The sequence below is a fragment of the Gekko japonicus genome, unplaced genomic scaffold (assembly GCF_001447785.1).
Source record: "Gekko japonicus isolate JY-2015 unplaced genomic scaffold, Gekko_japonicus_V1.1 scaffold368, whole genome shotgun sequence".
NCBI classification, from domain to species: domain Eukaryota; kingdom Metazoa; phylum Chordata; class Lepidosauria; order Squamata; family Gekkonidae; genus Gekko; species Gekko japonicus.
This window is the reverse complement of record NW_015176462.1, coordinates 780,721-801,687: the sequence shown is the minus strand read 5'-3', so window position 1 is coordinate 801,687 and position 20,967 is coordinate 780,721. Positions and strand designations below refer to the sequence as shown.

The following is a 20,967-nucleotide window of genomic DNA, read 5'->3' as shown; positions in this document are numbered from 1 at the left end:
TCTTTCTTTTTTTTAAAGCCTCAGTAAAAGCGGTCCACACATGGCACTGAGGAACTGAAAGGTCTGGTTGGAAATGAACAAAAGCAACGTAGAGGGAGACAGTGCTTCCTCCCACAAGACGCTTTGGCATTTTACAGTACGTGTTGACTCTTCAGGCATCGCCTGCCTTACTTTAGGTACAAAATCATGTTGTTTTCAGTTAATATTTGGCATCAGTGAAACCAAGGAATCAGCACTGCTTTTGTAGATACAGCTGGACTTGACTGCCCAGAGGCAGAGAGTGAGAGGCAGCTGCATGTCCTGCAGTGGAACTGCACATTTCTTGGTTCTTTTTAGTACTTCTCTTGTTCCGTGCGGGGCTTCATCCCATTGACAGTCACAGTGCTGGCATTTTTCTTAGCTGCGTTTAAATCCAAAGGAAGAGCGCTTTTGGTCAGTGCTGCAAAGAGAAAGGCAAAGAAAGCAATCAACTGTTGGTTGAGAAGAACCAAAAGGAGGGAAATTCAGAGGCATATAAATGTTTTTGTAAGACAGTACAGGGAATATGCCCTGACCTGGAGGACCCAGGCTAGCCCACTCTTGTCAGATCCTGAAAGCTTAAGCAGGGATGGCCCCGGCTAGTATTTGGATGGGAGACCAACAAGGAAGTCTATGGCCGCTATGCAGAGGGAAACAATGGCAAACGACCTTTGTTAGTCTCTTGCATGGAAAACCCTATGGCGTCTCCATAAACTGCCTGCAACTGAATGGCACTTCCCTCCACAGAGAAAATTTATAACTGAATTATTACCCACCCCCTGGTTATGCTTTTTGTAAAAGTTTGAAGAAGGTCGCCCTGACCTGGAGGATCCAGGCTAGCCCACTCTTGTCAGATCCTGAAAGCTTAAGCAGGGATGGCCCCGGCTAGTATTTGGATGGGAGACCAACAAGGAAGTCTATGGCTGCTATGCAGAGGGAAACAATGGCAAACTACCGTTGCTAGTCTCTTGCATGGAAAACCCTATGGAGTCTCCATAAGTTGCCTGCAACTGAATGGCACTTTCCTCCACAGAGATAACATATAACTGAATTATTACCCACCCCCTGGTTATGCTTTTTGTAAAAGTTTGAAGAAGGTCAGGAAGGGAGAGGATACAGGTCAGTGAGCTCCATCTATCTGGGAAATGGAAAGAATGGATTAAGAACTTACCTATTATAACAGAACAGATTAGAACAAATGGTAGTATTAGTGTACTAACAAATCAAAAAATGTGGTTACTGAATATAGGGATTTTTTGGGGGGGGGTATTGATAAAAAAAATTAGACTATCAAAACGTCTTGAAGTGCATAATAAACATAAGCTTGCTGGTGGTTACCAACAAGGAATATAATGTTTACCAGGTCAAGATCCTTTGAAAAGTTATCAATTTTATGATCCATTTTATGATCCATTAGCTTCACACTGAAAGTGGTAAGCACATGGTTGTTTCATCATGAAACTGAGGCACTTAAAAGTACTTAACTTTTACTCTCTATTCTTTATTTTGTGCAGTGTCCTGGCATTATCTGAGCAAGAGAAGCCTGATGTTGGTAGGAAACATGTACCCAAAAGAGCAGCATTTTAGAGATTTACCATTTGAATTTTCTACCACAAATGAGTTGGATCCAAAACACAGTGTGTGGAATGAAATGAGTGTGAATCAGTTCTTAAAGTGATTACATTAATCAGAGTTACCAGAAGTGAACATAGGCCTGTGAGTAAGCCGCCCTGAGCCTGCTATGATGGGGAGGGTGGGGTACAAATTTAAATGAATGAATGAATGAATGAATAAAGTGTAATTGCTGCCTATCAGTGTCACAGGACGGACTGTTTCCTTTCACCAAAAAGGAGGAAGATGACTAGGAAGGAAAGATTCATGCACCTGGCTTTGTCCTGTAGAATTCTACCATGCATCAAAGTCAAGTGGGGCAGAATCATGGGGTAAAAGTGCCTTACAGTTTGTCCAACACTGTTCATGAATCTAATAAAATGTTAGATGAGCTGAAGATAGTTCTTAGAATCTCACCTCCCCATTAGTTCACCCTCCATTATCTCTCATTTATTTACTCTTCCCCAAAGGAAATAATTTGAGATTTAACTAATCATACTGAAAAGCTGAGGTTCAAAGGTTTTGAATGCAAAAAGTTGCTAATATTAACAACTGCTTTCATTACCAGCAGTAAGCAGAATGGAGAAGGTATCTAGAATTATGAATAGTACAGAGAATGGCCAGATGGAATAGCAAATCCTGTTTACCTTTCCGGTAATACAAGAACCAGAAGGTACGCGATAAAATCAAAAAGCAATAAACTTAAAACATATTACAGGAAATCCTTTTAATACTGTGAAATATTAACCTTTGGAATCTGTTGCCTTTAGCCATAGGATGGTGCGGTAAATAGCACACTAGAGCTTAGAAAAAGGATTGGGTAGTTGTGATTAAAAATTATATTTTGAGGACATGATAGCAAATGTTACATTTGAGAGCTACAGATGCTTTATGTGGACATCAAAAATAATGGTATTTAAAGTTTTCATCCTCGTTCACTTCTTTTTGAGCAGATCAGTTCAAATAAATTGGCATATCGTCACAACATCTTAAAGGGGCAAAATACCCTGCTAAAATGTAATGCAGTATAAAGCATGTGAGGACCAGAAAGCCTTATCTTTAGACTGGCTTTCTAGATGGCGAGACTCACAAGCCACCCAACAACTTGGATGAAGGAGTTTTTTCTGGGTCCCTGATCCATGTTCCTAGAGAGAGCATGGTGAAGTCTTCATTATTTGTGCAGTAAACAGTTGTGCATATTACAGGTGTACCTGTATGCTTCCCCCTCCCCCTCCGGTAATAGTAACCTCAGCTCTGCTCTCTGAGCAGACCAGACCCGTATAGTGTTGTGTGCTACTCTTTGCCTTCATATGAGCTCTCAGTGAGATAAAATAGATTAACTTTTTTGAAAAGGTAATCTTTGAGGGGGCAAAAACAAATTCCTCCTCAATCTCTTCCTATCTGAGAATGGCATAGGAAATATACTACACTCCATAAGGGCAGGAGATGTCTCCCCCCCCCCACCCCCGGTAGACAGCAAACCATGGCTAATTTCAGCACCTGTTAAAAGCAGCGGCTGACAAATAATGCTTGTCAAGTCCTAAAGTACAACCTCTTGCATGCTGGCTTCCATTCCTCTGAAACAGAGGGCATATGATGCTGCCAGAGATGCTGAAAACAACAATGGGGACTGCATTTAGAGAGTTCGCAGCCTGATGAGGGATATATCAAGAGCAATGGTTAGAGTGCTGAACCAGGACCATAGAGACCTGGGTTCAGATCACCATTCAGGCACAAAGGTCACTGAGCGACCCTGGTCCAATCACTTGCCCAGCCTACCTCACAGGGATGTCTAATGAGCACTTTCTTGTAAAATTATGCTTTCTGATAAACCTCTTCCTTTCCATAAAACAGTTCAGGAAGACTAGTTCTCAAAGTAACATTTTAAAAGGTGGTTAGAAGAATAACCAGAGAGATTAGACTCTGGCATAAAAAGACAGACAGAAAGCAGTCTCAAAACATAGGGATCTAATTGGTTTTCATTTCACAGCCATTAGCAATCGTATTGTAAAGAATAATGAATTTTATTGAAGATTCTCTAGATTCTCGCCCCATGCCTTTCCTTATTTTTATCAATTTGACAAAGGTTAAACCTTCAATCTAATCTTACTTCCCTGCAAAATTATTTCTCACCTTCATATGTTTTGCACCAGTTATCAATAGTTGCTCTATAGGAAGTGCTATTTCCCAAGTTTTTAATGAGCCTATTCAGCACAAAAGAAGCTGCTTTTATTGAATCAGACCCTTGGTCCATCAAGGTCAGTGTTGTCTGCTCAGACAACAGCACCTCTCCAGGGTCTGTTAGAAGGCCTCCACACCACCTACTGACTGATCTTTTTTAATTGGAGATGCCAGGGTTTGAGCCTGGGGCTTTCTGCATGCCAAGCAGATGCTCTACGGCTAAACCATGGCCTCTTGCCTCATGTTGGGAACCAGGGCTCTTTTTGTAGAAAAAGCCCAGCAGGAACCCATTAGCATAATAGGCCACACCCAACAGCAGGAACTCATTAGCATATTGGGCCACACCCCTGACATTACAGCACATTAGACAGCACCCCCATGTTACCAGAAGTGTGGTTATCCAGTCACACCCACCTTTTGCTTGTTATTCTGTTTACCTTGTTTGTTGTCAAAACCCAGGGCTTTTTTTGTAGCAGGAACTCCTTTGCATGTTAGGCCACACATCCCTAATGTAGCCAATCCTAATGAGTTTCTGCTGTTGGGTGTGGCCTATTATGCTAATGGGTTTCTGCTGGGCGTGGCCAACTTGGGAGCCAGCCGGAACTCCGTTCCTGTGCGTTCCTGCCCAAAAAAAGCCCTGTTGGGAACCATTATGCAACACAGAAAGTTATGCTGCAGCAAATAGGTTAAGGGTTCTGCAGAGCCACAAATGGACCATTACCTTTTTTTTTTTTACAGATTCCAGCAGTTTAACATTTAACTCTGTTACAACAAAAGCAAACACAAATGTTGTGGCAGCTTAAAAGACCAACGGATTTACTGTTGCATAAGTTTCATGTACCAGAGTCTACTTCAAAAGATGCATAAACTCTTACGCATCTGACAAAGTAGAATCTAATCCGTGAAAGTCTTAAGGATGCTGTAAGATTCTCTTCTGGATTTGCAATAATTGAATCACCCGCTCATCAATTACGGAGTAAAATATCTGCACTTGGATCCTATGCATTCCTTCTGCTTGTGGAGTATAATCCCCTTTGTGAAAGTGGTCCTCCGTTGCAGAGTGAAATTCTTCAGTGCAATTTTTTAAAAATTATTTATAGACCACCTTTTGTACTTACTCAAGTTAGATTACAGAATGTGAATAATGTAATCAATAGGATGTGACACCTAATAAGCAATGACATCATGGTAGGACACAGAAATATGAAACAAAACAAAAGGTATTAGACATGATACATTAATGCAGAAAATAGTATTACATAAGTAGAAGATAATGCAGGGGGGCAGGATAATGCATACTACATGCAGCAGTATAGTCTGCAGCCCTGTTCCCTTTATTACGCACCCTCCTGAACCATTCCATTAAAATAGGGGCCTATCACCTTTAGACAAATACCCCCCTGAAAAAGGTGGGAGCCACATCCGAGAATGCCCATGTATGGGCAGTTGTTGATCTTGCCCATTTTCAGGGCAGCCTCTGCACAAGGCCCTGCTTGGATGAGCACAGTTGTTGTGCCAGAGCACAAAAGGAGAGGCAGCCTTGCAGATATGAGGGTCCAAGGCCATGAAGGGATTTTGCATATTATAGCCAGCACCTCAAAAATTCAACTCAGTAACTGATGGGCAGTCAATTGAGTGGCATGCCAGTCACTTCTGCTCATGCAACATTCTATGTCTTGTGTGAGTGGAAAGTGCCTAGCACCCAAAGGACACAACAGAAGATCATGCTGTACTTAACGGTATGAAACTTTTGGATCCAAGCCCTAGAATGCATTTTTAGGACATGTTGTAGGAAACTAAGAAAAAAGCTGTTGTCAGAGTTCAGCATCAAACATTCCAGTAGATGTTAATTGGTATCCTGTCTTGAATGAAGGGAAAAGCATTGGATTGGATTCAATAATTCCCTTCTGCTAAGTTAGAGGAAAACTTAGGGGAAAGGAGCCATTTGAATGGGCTTAGTGGAAGGGAGTCATTGGATACAACTGGTTACACTTATTTTACAGAAATATATTTGATAATGACTCTGCCATGTACTAGATTCTAGAGCATCACACTGCCAAGAAAAACTGCTTAAAAGACTTGTTTACAGTATCTTCAAGTACCTTTGAACATGGTTTCAAGTTGCGTTTGATCTTGAACTAAAGGAGATAATGCTTACTGAATCAGTGGCATGGTGAGTTCAGAGACTAATTTTTAAAAGGTCATTTCAACGTGCACACTTTATTCATGGCATTAGCCCCAGTCCAGAATTAGTAATTTGATGCAGTAGATGAAATAATGTGGGGAGCACTGCCACAGGGAGACACCAGCTTGCCACTTTTTAAAAAGCCAATTTTGAAAACCTGTACTGGAAAGAGGAAGTTTAAAATCAGTGAAAATAGTCTTATAAAAAAGAAAGATGTTGCTTCACAGCGGAAGGGGTAACACTGTTGGGATGCTGCAATTTTTAATTGTTTTTAAAAGGGCTTCCTGAGCACTTTTACATCTGTGGCTGGTACACTGAGAATATATTCGGCATTTTAAAGAATTAAGAAAGGATTGGGTCCTAAGCCTTCTATCCCACAGCTCTTCATCTGTTGCAGAACCAGTCTGGCTATGGAGTCTGTTTCTCGAGCATTAGGCTTTCTTGTCCTCACTGAAAGACACTGGTCTTGCATGAGCAGAAAGGCCTGGAAGCAGAGGACTGAAAACAGCACAACAAAGGGCACTGCACAAGAGGAAGTAAGGTTTCGGATCCAAGCATATACTCTGTGCACAGAATGGTATGTGTGCGCATGAATTTTTTTTCATGAGTGACCTCATAAACACCATAATGCTCAAGCAGCTGGATAGATTTACTTGATTTGTTCCACAAAGTATTGTGTGATGGTAAAGTTCTGTTGTGCATGGAGTGGTTTTGTTTCTACAGATGAGCAAACTCAGTCCAAGAAAGTAGCAATGGATCAGTGGAAGGTCCTTGGGTTTGATCTTTGGTATCACCGTACATAGCAGGCATTGAAAAAGACCTCTCTCTGCCTCAGCCCCCAGAGAACCATAATTTAGAGCAGACATGCTTAGTCAGGCTACTAGAGCATCTCAGTATTCAAACATAAGCAGGTCGTGATTTGAACTGAGTCAGAGACCATGAGGTATACAATAGTAGCCTCTTAACCTTCAAAGTCTATTCTGGTTCTGGTTCCAAGGCACTATCTTTTTTTAATTGCTCAAAGGATGCATGAAGACAGTAGCAATCAACTGTGCTCCTTTTTCTTGTATGGGGTTAGGAGGGAATTAAAACTGTATGCAAACACAGGGTATACAATTGTGTTTGCCCTATTAACCTAAGGTAATATTTTCCCCCTCTTGATATGAAAACAATTATCCTCCCGTGTAGGAAAACTGACACTTCAGTCCTTGCAGCTGCACAGTCCTTTATCTATGCTTGAACTGATAATATCACTATTTTGTTTGAAATCCCCTTAAAGCCAGTGCTGCTCTGCAGCTTCAGTATAAGGTTATTCCACAATAATTTCAAAACACTGTTTCACATGCCGAATTTAATGAGTTGTTAATCACACCTTGTCACTAATAATGTTCTCAGTTAATGGGAAATCATTTTCCTCCTGGTCTTTTCTGTCTAGCTGATCTGATACACTGTAGCCTATACCTATAGAAAATATTGCTATTTACCTAAATTTCTTACTCAGCAGATGGCATGGCCTCACTGTCTTTTGCAATAACCTTCTAGTCAAAAGATCCGGTCCCTTGGACCAGCAATTTAGGGCTCTGATGAACTAAAGAAACATGGGCTCATTTCAGACATCACATGTAAATCAGGAGTTCTTTTAACTATGGTTAGTTTGTGAAACCAGGATTCAGCTCACAGATGATCACTCATATCCTGGTCTGCCTCAGCAAATGCTGGTTTCATTGTTTTCTCTCTGTTAAATGGGAAGGTATCACCTGAGAACATATTTAGGTATGCTACTGCGTGGTTTTGATCTCCTGGGTGGCAAGACATGTAGGGAAGGGAGACAGTGACTCGGTACTAATGATACGTACAGGGATGCCGGGAACAGGACTGGCGTTTTTGTTCAGTTTTTACTTTTAGCCAATCGCTGCATCATCTTACTGGCTTGGGGAGGGTTTCTTATTCTATATATAGCCACACTCCATTTTGCCTGGCTGTTCTGTTCTTCAGGGCGATGTGTATGCTGGGTAGGCTTTGCTTGTATCCACTGGGAGACGTGCAGGAAAGATGGGGAGGGGGGAAAGGCTTATACAGAGGCAACAGAAAACAGAGGTAAAAGTGTGCTATCAGGAGAGGATAGCACTCACCCACATCCTTCCTGATAGGCTCGAATGGAGGTAATGCTTATTAAAATATATTTCATAATTGTCACCTAAATAGTCCCAAGGATTTAAAACATATAAAACAGAATGGAAAGTAGGAACACAAAAGAGAAGACCCTAAATAAGAAATGAAACTAATAGGAACATGAGCGAATCGTTTCAAGAATGGATCCAGAGCCTGCTGCTTTCTGGAAGATTCTGGGCTGATCTGGAGATACAAAAAGGAAGTCTCTATTTTAGGAGAAGGAGAACTTTATTTTTGAATATCTATGCAGAGATATAGTGCAGTTGTCTGTATAACATGTGTAGGCAATCTGGGTTCACAGAATCATAACAATCAAGAGCAGAAGTCTTAGAAAAAATAAAGAATAAACCCTTACACTATTTGCACATGTATCACCTAAGGAGAACCCTAACAGATCACGTGAAATGGCCATCTAGTCCAGCACCCTGTTTTCAGCCTTGGCCAGCCATATCTATCTGAGAAGCCCCCTATAGAGAGACTGAAGTGCTTCCCCTGCAGTATATTCAGAGGCAGTATATTCAGAGGTATACTGCCTCTGACGAAGCAGCTTTCAGCTATGAGGACTATTACCCTTTGATAGACCTACCCTTCCTGAATTTATTTCTGAAGAAATTCAAATTTATTGAAACAAGAGTCATAAAGAAGTCAAAGTACAGCAATGGTTGTAGAAATTTTAATTTTGCCAATAGCTTTTCAATGAGCTGATCATTGAGAACCATTGTCTTAACCGAGTGTATGTGTGTTTGTGTGTGTGTGTGCACAATTTAAACAGTTATGTGGACCATAGTGTATCTTGTCGGGAGTTAATGGGGCCATCCCATGACATCATGTGCCTTTACCGGAACTTGGTGAGAGGCTTCCTTGGCAGGATAGGTCAGAACTCTGACTCTCAGTTGGGAGTCCGCTTTCTCTGATCCCTCCTTTCCTGGAGAAGCTACTTGCTGTAACCCTACTGTGATGTGATGAGAAAGGTCTGGTGCAGAGGGCCAGAACACTGACTCCCAGCTGGGCATTGGCTTAGACCAAACAACATGGATCTAACCAGGTTGCATGTAGCCTTCAGGCTGTATGTGGCGCATCCAATTTTATATTGGGGTGGGATCATTTCTTTTTCTCAGACAAGTCACATTTTGGGTTTTGTGGGACTGGGGATTTTCAACAATTCTCCCTTCTATCTGCAGACCCTTAGGATGTGTCCCTAAACCTTCCCCAAGGATGCTCTGACCCCCAGAGGATATCAGAGAGCATAACAAGCTGCAATAGAGGATGGGGAGGGGGACAATTCTGCTCCAAGTAGATGGATTTTCCTATGGACCAATTATTTGTACTCACATCAACATGCAGTGATATAGCTTAAGTGTTTTTAGCAACATTCAGGAAGAAAGAATTGCACAGGTTTTTTTGTTGGTATATCCAGGGGTCATTTCGTAGAAAAAGAGCTAGGGGGACTCATTAGCATATGCCACACCTCCTGACATCACCGAAAGTGTGTCCTCCCCACAGCCGGCGGCGACCTCCAGCGGGCACCAGCAGGGAGCTCCAGGCCCCGCCCTCCTGCACCTCACCCGGGGGGATGGCGTCCCCCCCCCCAAATGACCCCTGGAAGAGGCAAGGTCAAGCAATTTGAGAAGCTGAGAAGTAATACTTCAGATACTTAGTCTTTCTACCATACAAAGTGATAACTGATGATGGTTGGTTGGAATGACCAAAAAATTGGAAACTTACATATATTATTTTTAGGTGCCTCTGTCAGCTCACTTGTCTGTTACATATGGGTATAAATACCAATTACATCCTTCACCATTTTGGAAATCTAATTTTATTTAGTCTTGTTAAGTAGCAAGATGAAGCTTAAGTAAAGAAGCATTATTCCTGTGCAATGTCATTAATCATGGTCTGAATAGCTGATAATTATCTTAGGACAAAGTGATCTATAATATCAAAGCCTATTATCAAGCAATGCGTCCATTAAGTAATTGATTTATGTAAGGGTTTATTTTTTGTATTAGAAATGTATTATAAATAGCCATCTTCAAACTGAAGCTAGATTTTAGTACAATCAACACAATATGGTAATTAGATATTCTACCCTTACAAAACAAGAAGATGATTTTAGCTTGTTGCATGGCCTGAAAACCAAAGTGAGAGAGACAGAAAAATTATGAATAAATTCCCTCTAGAAATCTGTCACTGCACAAAGATGACAGGTGAGATGGTTAGCAGCAGAATGAACATAATCGTACAGCTTCACTTTATGCAATACAGCCCCTATTATAAACATACCCCAAGCAAAATTATTGTATTTAGTTTTGCTATATAACAAAAACAGAATAAATCATAGTCCCTTTAATTAGCCAATACAGTTTCCTGCCCATAAAATGTGGAATAAGTCAAATTCCTGCATGAATTTTCCATTGATTGTCCAGAAGTTACAGATGGTGCAGAATGCTGTGTCCAAACTTCTGACTGGGGCGGGTCACAGGGAGCATATCACTCCAATATTGTTCCATGTACAGAGGCTCTCAATTTACTTCTGGGCCCAATTCAGGATACTTTAAAGCCCTATATGACTTTGGGCCAGGATACTTTAAGGACTGCCTACTCCTATTTGAAACTACATAACCACCAGGGTCATCTTTGGAGGCCCTCCTTTAGATGCCTATGGCATCTAAGGCTAAGATGGATGGCAACCTAAGAAAGGGCCTTCTTGGCCATGGCACCAAAATTATGGAATTCCCTCCTCAGGCAGATTCGACTATCCCCTTCTATCATTATCGTCTGCCACTGGGTGAAAACTTGCCTGTTTTGGCTGGCGCTCCCTCACTAAGTCTCCTTGACCCTCCTTCCCATTCATGTGTTTGTTTCAATTGTTTTTAATTGCATCTATATATGTTTATAGCTTGCTTTAATGTTTTTATTGTTCACACCTTGGGAACTCTAAACTGGGTAGAAAGGTGGCCCAAAAATGTTTTATATAAATAAATGGGCTCAAGAGGGGACCAAAATAACCAGCAAGTTTGCTGCTTTCTGTAATTCTACTGTGTTAGCTATTCTGGTGTGGTAGCTGTTCTGCTGAAAGGAAAATAGTCTAAGGTGGTGGCACTCATTTGCAGATGACACAACCCATGCAGATCACTGGCAGGTGAGCTTCACGACGGTCACCCAAGGGAAGAGGCTGACCATGGCAAGACTGCCAAACAAACAGGAGCCAGTTGGCTCAGCATTTTCCCTATATTAAATATATTCTACTACCTCCACTTTGGAATACCACTAGCTCCTTCCTTTCACTTATGCTTGACTGGCACCATCATAATTTTAGTCCTGACAGCCTTCATACCAAAATGCATGCTTTGGGATTTATATTATTTCCTGGTGGTTGATATGGGACAGCTAAAGTAATGCCTTTAATGCATGAAGCTGAAAAGCAGCAAAGGCTTTGATTATCCTAACAATGGAAACCGGAAGGTCCATGTCACTTCACCACAAATGGACCCCGGATGTCTTTGTGGGGATCCCCTAAAGAAAACGGCTACTTACATCCTGAAGAGGAAAGTAAGGAGCTGGACATAAAGTTTGTGCTCGTTCGCCACTTAGAAGATGCACCGTGTATGGCAGAAATATCAGCCTCGGTTTTCTTATCCTGTGAGAGGGAATGAAAATGCATCCTATGAAACAGCAGATTGTTATATATGGTCTGTTATCTTTCAGATTAAAAACAGCTTAAAGCCTGCATTATATAATGTGGAAGAATGACTGTAAACTGATACAATCTGTTTCAGTGTTCAGAATGTAAATCTTGTAGTTAGCATTAAATCTGATTTCCTCTCCAGATTCTATGTCCTTGTCAGCACTTCAGATTCTGGGAAAAGTCACCTTCTGTAGTTGCTGCTGCAAGTTCTGCAGCTTCTTCTTACAATATGTAGATTAAATGGGAATTACTCTCTTTTTGTTTATACAGAGATTCTTAAACAGGCAAAGTAGCCATCTGGCAAGTGATGTTTATTCTGTTTGTTAAAGCATGAAATCTACACACTCACAAAGAAAATCGGCTCAATGCATTTATTTTAGACTAAATGAACCCCAAATGTGTACTTATTGTTACCTGAGATATTTATATCCCACATTTCCAAGTAAACTGCCAAAGGGAATTTAAAAATCAAATATATATTCAAAACTCTACATATCTACCCTACACCTAGGCTTTAAATCTGTTCTTCCAGTTCCAGGGCATAAAGGCTCCCAACTGCAGTGCCCTGAAAAAATTATGTTCAAATAAGCAGGAAAGGCACAGTGCAACAAAGGCATCACTGCGGTTACTCTGTGGCTTCTGGTTCCTCACCTCCCAAGCTGACGCCCTTTAAGCTGCATGCAAGATGCCAGAGAGTTTGTTAGAGTGCATCACAGGCCATGCTGCATGTGTTGACATCTACCCATGTGCCAAAATGAACTTTAGGGGTTGTAGCATAAACGCACATTCATGTTAGACATATTTTAAGATCTCTACCTCCATTCTGATGGGGGTAAAGTGTTTCCCACTACCGTGCTGGACACTGTAACCACCAGTGTTGAAGATGGAAGAGAAGGATGAAAAGAGTAATCTGACTGTGCGAGTGAGTTGAAGTGCAGCTTCAGTCCTCACTGTGATTGTGTGCACATGGAATAGATTCAGGAAGGTAGCTGTGCTGGTCTGCAGTAGAGGAGCTAGATTTGAGTCTAGTACCACCTTAGAGACTAACAAGATTTTGGGGGCACAAGCTCTTGAGAACCAAAGCGCCCTTAGTCAGACGCAAATAGAAATGGAAATCCCTGAGTCTTTATATCCCTGTCACAAGGTGGGAGGGTTGTTGCAAAGAAGAGTGTCAGTCTTAAGGGCTCAGAGATCTTCATTCCTACTTGTATCTGATGAAGGGAGCTTTGACTCTTGACAACTAATATCCTGAAAACCTTGTTGGTCTCTAAGTTGTGACTGGAATCAAAGCTTGCTCTCATAGATGGAATGTGGCTCTATAGACTGATGGAGACCCATGACCTTTGACATATGGGTTTTGGCCCTAATCACTGCAGGGTACTGACCATGAGAAGTAGAGGTTCATCCAAGGAGGCTGTGCCTGAAAGCACTTCGACAGCGATATGATGTGCTTCCAAAATGCTCATGTGGGAATGACTGTCAAATGGAACCTGGCTCTTACTCGTAAGGGCTTACACTGCTGGGATTTTTTTAGTTTAGAACGCAGCAGAGTTTTATACATTTATGTATGGTATACAGAGCATTGTTATGGCTTATGGACTTTTTATTTATTTATGTATCTATGTACATATTTATACCACAGGGGGATCCCAAAACAACTTCCAACATTGGTCTTCCCTCCTCCATTTTATCCTCACAACAATCCTATGAAATAGGATGGGATAGTTTCCATGGTAGATTGGGGATCTGAACCTAGAGCTACAAGATCCTAGTTGGATGCTCTAACCACTATACTATACTGCTTCTGTGTAGTTACAATCAGCAGTTGAACACTCAACAAACTATTAGCCCAGTGTTCACATAGTAACTTATCTCTATTTGCTTTCCTGTAGGTTTCCCTTCCAGCTGCCAATGTCGCTTCCCCCCAAGCTGCCTTTTGCCTGTAATCTGTCACATTTTCAAAGTAAAACACAGTTTTTCTCAGTTACTTACAGATGTGTAGTACCTACAGCATGTATTAATCATGGTAAGTTTGATTACTGAGAGTGTTCATTTCAAAGTCTTTAGCATCCCTGACGAACACTATAGGTTTCAGACCAACAAAAAGCATCTTTCATGCATTAGGTTCCTTATGTGATGCACGAAAAAGTATTTCCTCCTTTTAGGACTAGGCAAATTCACAGAGCATAGGTCTATCCAGGCCCATAGCCACAGGGGGGATTTGGGGGTGATGCCCCCTATAGATGAGCCCTGCCCCACCCCGGGAGGATGCCAAGCAGGAGGGGAGGGAGAGGGGTGGCCTTGCCGGGTCTCCCCCCCCATCCTGCTTGGCCACAACTAGAAGCAGGAAGCAGCAGGAAGACCCAGCGACCCAGGGGGTGGCTGGGCTGGCGCAGCTGCAGTGAGGCGCTGAGGCGAGCCATTCTGCCCTGCCTGCCTTCTTGGCAGCAAGCCTCGCTAGGTCTTGCTGCTCCTGCTGTGGCCAAGGGGCAGCCTTGCTGGACTCTCCTTCTCCCTCCTGAGTGCGCTGTACTGGCAAAGAGAATGGTTTTCTTACCCCCTGCCCTCCTCCTGATTTAAATCTCTGGTGGAAATGTACAAAATGCCAAGAAAGGGAAAGAAAAGGGAGGGAGGAGAAGCCAATACAATTGACACAATGTAGCCGCCCCCACCAGGTGTCTGGGCACAAAGACTGTGGTAGGAGTGAGTGAGGTCTACTGGGAGTTTGAGTCCAGGAGAATGGCAGAGGAGGCAGGCAGGCAGGGGAGAATGGCCCACCCTGGCACCAATCATCGGGTCACTTCCAGATGACATTACAAGTGATGTCAGCACATCGGGGGCACGCACCCCCCTGCCCCCCGCTGAAAATTTTCTGGCTATGGGGCTGGGTCTATCAATGCTCAATAACTATGACATCTAAGAAGTAAATTGTGTCAAGAGGCAGTATACTTTTGAGTATCAGATGCTGGAGACGAACAACAGGAGATAGCTATCTTCATTATGTTCCACTTGTGAACTTCTTAGGACTATCTGTCTTGTCATTGTTGAAGACAAAATATTTGGGCTATATTAACCCCATAAGGTTACTTTTGATGTTTTTATTTGTTTTCCATGAGCAGAACTGGCACTCTGCTGTATGTGATCATACACTGTGTGTGGGTGATACACTATCATGTTGCAGCTGACTTATGGATGGTCTCCCATCCAAACACTGACCAGGGCAGACTCTGCTTAGCTTCTGAGATCTGACAAGATCAGGCTAGCCTGAGACATCCAAGTCAGGGTGATCATATACTATCACCTAACAAATAGAGATCATTGAATACAAAAGAGGTTTTAAAGAGAGAGTGAGTAAACCTACCCTGAAGTCTTCAAGTCTGCGTTTTGAATCATCCAGATGCTGCTGCAAGGAGCCCATGATTTCCTTATATTTAGCATGTCTTTCTCCAACGATTTCTGTCTGATCAGGAAAATTCTGAAAGCACATAGTAAATGTTCAGCATTAATGAAGTAGTCATTCTGAAATCTACAACACAAAACACTCCCTCTGGGAGAAGTAGGATATTTAAGAGTTTGACATGAGTAGCTGCCATAGGAATGTCCTGGTTGGGTGCAGTTCCCTGTGGCATGGTCCTGCGCTGGAAGACTCGTGGCTTCGGCCAGTATTGTGAGAGTGGCCATCTGACCATGTCATTTCTATGACAGCACCTAGCACCAGGATCATGCTAATTAAATGTTAACAGAGGTAGCAATTCTGACTCAGGGGTTGTGATGAAGTGAGGCCTTACACATTAGTTATAGTAATCCTCTGCTTCCCATGCCCTTCCAGCTTTGGCAAAATTTAAACAAGCCATTAAAACATGGAATACTCAATCTACTGTTTTAAAGGGGGTGAGAGAAATCACTTTGTACTTATGTGGACTGAACACGAACTGCGCTCCTTTTTGGACTGACACTTAAAAAAAAAAAAGACCATCTAACTTAGTGGACTAATTCATTTGAGGCTTCAGATTCCTTAAGTATTTCAATGGTTTCAAGCCTTACAATCCATGTCACAGGCGAGACATGGTACTAATTAACAAAAGCTAACTAACGGCATAGCATTCCTACATATTTTGCATACTAAATGTCTAGCATGAGTTTTGTACCCTGACACAGGATGGTGGATTTACCTATTTTAGTTTAGTTTGATATTCAAATAGCTTGCAGTCTTTGCAGGTTTATCAGTAAGTAACCTCAGCTGTGAATCCATGATCACTCAGTGTGTCCTCACTTTGGAAGCAGTGCTCGGGGACTGCAAATGGCATTGTGTCTCAATAAACCAAACAAAAATCTACCTATTTTCAAATATTAGCACAACCAAGAGCTGCTGCCACTCTAATAAAAAGCAGCTTATCAAAATGTTCCATACAGATCAAAAACTCCCACAAAGAAAAGATATAATCCTCAGCTATTTACCTTAATTTTATTAAAATTAAAATTACCATATGGTTATCAGGTGGCTCTATATTATGAATCAGGATTCAAGCCAGGATGAGAGGACTCTTTTTGATTAGAATAAAGGGATGGAAATAGAAAGGGAACTGATTATACAGCAAACCCATTCATAGAACCATCACATACTTTTTAAGTATAATGGAAAAGAAAATAAGAAAATGGGTTAAAGTATGATTATTTAGATTTTATGTCCCCCAGCACATAGATTTCTCAGTGTGAAGAAGAATACAAAGTATTTTAATGAAAGAGATATGACAAAGTATTCTCACTCCAAAATCTCTAAAATCTTCTAAAAGGCTCAGTTTCTCAGGGACAGATTCTAGGTGATCTAAGGCCACTTGAGTACTCTGCAAGACACAAGAAAAAGTTTTAAAAACTGATATTTTATTCTCAATTGTTCTTTACAGTTAGTCATTAAAAAACAATATGTGCAAGTGCCTGTGCAAGTATGCGCATTCATATACAGTAAAATCATGGGGAATGGCAGTTCTTGCTTAATCAAATATGCCAAGATAGATCAAGAGATGCCGCATACTGATGCTCATTACTCCAGGTTCCGATAGCACAACGCAGACTGAGGGAGGAGGAGGCATCCAAGGGTAAGGTTAACTGAAGTAGCTGAAGAACAAATTTAGAGTCCAGTGGCACCTTTAAGACCAACAAAGGTTTATTCAAGGTATGAGCTTTCGTGTGCAAAGTACACTTTTTCAAATGCAGTGGAATGGGAGGTAAGGTTACCTCCCTTTGTTGGTCTTAAAGGTGCCACTGGACTCTAAATTTGTTCTACTGCTACAGACCAACACGACTGACTACCTGAAGTAGCTGAAGAGAAGGGAAAGGCTAACTATGTAGAGCCATTAAAAAGTTACAATTAAGTGGCAATGAAGCTCATAAAAAGGTAAAACAAAGCTCTATATTGTGGACTCACTGAATATTCTCATATTTTGATGTTCATGTTAAAACTAGCACATTTGATACAGCCAAATTTTCATCTTTCTTAAAACATTGCTGGGATGTTGTTTGGGGCCCATTTTGATCCCATGGCTACTCTTTCTTCTCAGCAGTATTTTTCTTTTTTTTCTTCACTCTCATGGTCTTCAGCCTTTCTTTACCTTCACTGTCCTTGGCCTCACCCTGTTGATTTAAAACTATTGCCTATGGACATCGGCATGCTTTTGTTTATGAGCTTCTGTGAAGTCATGACAAATGTCTTATCATATCACTGATATAATGTAGTCCAATTAAATTAATGTGAGTACAACAAAGCTGTGGACCATGAGAGCGAAGAAGAAAGAACAGGACATGGAGAAGAAGTGAATCAAAACAACACATATGCATCAAACACAGGAAGAGCAAAAAAAAATCACTGGAAAATAAGGTACATTCAGACATGACACATTTGTTTAGTGAAATGAGGCAACTTTCTTGGCTCAGTCATCCATTCAGTGGAATTATTTCTTCAAATAACTCTCAGGCTCAAACACAGCAATATACTGCTGCTTTACAGAGTTTTCTCTTTTCTCTGTGTCCTGATTTGGATGGCCCAGGCTAGCTTGATCTCATCAGATCTCAGATACTTAGGAAGATCCTACTCATTATTTGTACCCTCAGAATATTCTAATATGTATTGTTTTGAGACCCACAAAAATCAGATTTATCTTCATTGTGAGTCCTTTCCATATCTTTGCTGTAGCATAATAAAGCAGATTTTGAGGCAACATTCAACAGCCTTTTGGTTGTCTTTCTATTATCCTTACATATTACAGTCTTCTATTAGTGCAACCATCAACATATGGGACCAAAAGCCTACTAAATCTTTACCACCTAGAGCGGCTGTCTAAAATAAACTGTTTTTCTGCTTGTCAGCAACTTCCTCCAGTTTTTACTTGAGAAGCCGGTGCATGTTCTTTTCTTGTTCTTACATTTTTAGGTATACAATGAGTTTTCCAAGACTTTTTGAAATGAACTGACATGTAAACCCATCATGCAGCAGTATAATTTTAGAAGTCTCCATGACACATTTGTTTAATGAGTTGGTCTGCCTTGGTTTGGTTGTTCTACTTTTTAGGGTTGGCTCTAGACTGAATTGGCATTTTCTACCATTTTCCTAGTCCTGCTGCAGATCCCTCGTGTCATTCCTCAATGTCCCCTGTCCCCCAGGATCAGCATGTTGTGGAGATGAGTGGTATGCGGAGGGGGGGAGGGAGGCAAGAAAGTTCCACTCTAGTGCTGAAAAATCCAATCCATTATAATCAAAGGGTTGTAGTCAATGGTTAATTGTTACTGATTCCTTCTCCCACTGCAAACCTATATATGGTGCCTGATCTTGTACTGGGGTGGGGAATCCCTATTACCCCTGGGGCAGCATTTTGGGAGCCACAGCAGACTTGAAGTAGGAGAGGATGAGAGGGAAAGTTCTGTTTCAGAAGTGGGGTTCTGCTCATAGGTGACTGGGTACAACCCAAACTGTATTTAATCTTGGTTACTCCCAAACATCTATTCATTTGCTGTTATCACAAGCTAACAGGGATGGCTTCTCTCCCCATCCATGTTTCCAGTCTCTTTTCCCACTGACTCCGTAAGATGTACCTAACTTCATACGTATGCAAAACTGAACCCTGAAGAGGCTGAGCTAAAGTGGACTCAGAGGAAAGGAAATCTAATAAATGAAAGCTCTGGACCTTTCAGAAACTTTTATTTTACAACAAAACAAATGACTATTTTTAAACTTCTACCTACTGTTAGAGATTTAACGTACACTACTTAGAATATGAGCCTATTAGATGTTATTTCCCATTTATCTTTCTCAGCTGTCACAAACCACTGTGATTCTTTTGGTTAGAACTCAGTAGTAAACTAAACATTGGAGAATTTCTGCTAATTCAGCAGCAAAAGCTTCCCTGCCCTTAATGAATGACTATAGATCCTAAATGGTGCAATCAGTTCTTTAGAACAAATCTATGTACAATTGAAACAGAAGGAGCACTAGAGAAAGACCTAGATACATAACTGCTCCAAGGCGGATCATTATCACTAAAATTGCTGCAATCAATATATAGGCAAACACCTGCACAGAATTAAACAAGAAGGTATTTCAGTAAAGAGTCATATCCAATTTGCTGAAATTGATTGAAACAGTTGTAAACAATATTCTGTATGGAGAAAGAATGTGAGCATCTTGCCATTTTCAAATACAGGCCATTGAATTCACTACAGGATGGAACATGAACAGAAGATACTACGGATGATGCAAATAAATGTGATAGCAAAGACAAAGGAAAGAAAGCATAAACCACAGCACTTAATCAACCAAATAAAATCAGTGAACTCAACAGACACATTCCTCCAGATAAATCTGATACTTGTTACTTTCAAAATATTTCCTTTCATTATCTTTGTACTGTTTTTGCATGATTACCAAAAAACCACACACACACACAAATAGAAAAGAAAAAGAACCACCAAAATTAATTTGTATTACTTTTGTCCCAAGGAGCCCTATTGGTAGGGCTCACCATTTGCTGATGGAACATGCAGCCCTTAGGGTAAACTCAATGATGTAGATCTTCAATTTTTAAAAAAATATTTGCTTCATTTATAGGCCATCTTTCTCACTTAGACTCAAGGCAGATTACAAAATCCCTCCCTCCAAAACTAGATCAGACTCAAGGACCTCTAATAAACAAGGCAACAACAACAAAAACAACCACCACAAACTTTCTCAGACATGTCAATGCCATAAGAACACAAGAAGTCCCCTGCTGGATCAAACCAGTGGTCCATCTAGACCAGCATCCTGTTTCACAGAGTGGCCAACTAGGTGCACTGGAGGGCCAACAACAGGCACACCGTCCAAGGTCTTCCTCTGATGCTGCCTCCTGGCACTGGCATTCAGAGGGTTGCTGCCTCTGCAACAAGTGGGGCGCAAAGGTAAAAGACAATATCGTAAAATGAAGGTGATAATATAATAAACATTGCAACAGACTACAATCCTGTTGTCTTATAAACATCCTCCTGAGCTGTTCCATTTTATAGCTCAAATCCCTTTACAGAAATGCTCTCCTGAACATTTCTGTTTTGCTTAGTCTACAAAATGATAGAAGTTGTAAGGGTCTTCCTGACCTCAGGTAAGGCCTTTCCACAAGGTGGAAGCCATTCCACCAGAGCGAGTATGTGTGAATGGGCAGTTGTTGATCTCACCCATTTGTAGGTTGGCACCTTCAGAAGGCTTAGATGAAATGAACAAAGCTGTTGAGGTAGGGCATAGCAAGAGAGGCAGTCCTGAACCTAGGCCACTAAGGGCTTTGTGGGTGAGAATCAGAAGCTTAAACTGAACCTGGTAACTGATTGGTATCCAATGGCATGTCTGTAGACTGGATGTTCCATACAATGCCCTATAGCAATTTGGCTGCGGTGTTGTGATCCAACTGCAGCTTCTAAGCTGGCTTCTAAGCTGTCTTTAAGGGCATATAAAGAGCATAACAAGAACACTGCAGTGTAAAGAGCATTGCAGTCCTAAGGGCATATGGGGCCCACCTGAGTGGAAGAAGGAAGGGGAGCAACAAATAAACACACCAAAAACCAATTTTGGAATGAAAATAGGCCACAGCTTTAT

The 20,967-nt window shown here is 41.3% G+C and overlaps 1 protein-coding gene across 1 annotated transcript in view; it reads right to left on the bottom strand.

Annotated features, from left to right (window-relative positions):
• Positions 1-332: 332 nt before the first annotated feature.
• Positions 333-20,967, bottom strand: part of CEP128 (centrosomal protein 128kDa) — a 334,110-nt gene continuing 313,475 nt past the window's right edge. The window contains exons 21-24 of the mRNA XM_015427028.1: positions 16,622-16,699; positions 15,217-15,330; positions 11,705-11,807; positions 333-439 (exon numbers count right to left, since the gene is read on the bottom strand). Of these exons, the coding sequence (XP_015282514.1) occupies positions 333-439; positions 11,705-11,807; positions 15,217-15,330; positions 16,622-16,699 (402 nt within the window). The remainder of the gene's footprint in view (positions 440-11,704; positions 11,808-15,216; positions 15,331-16,621; positions 16,700-20,967) is intronic.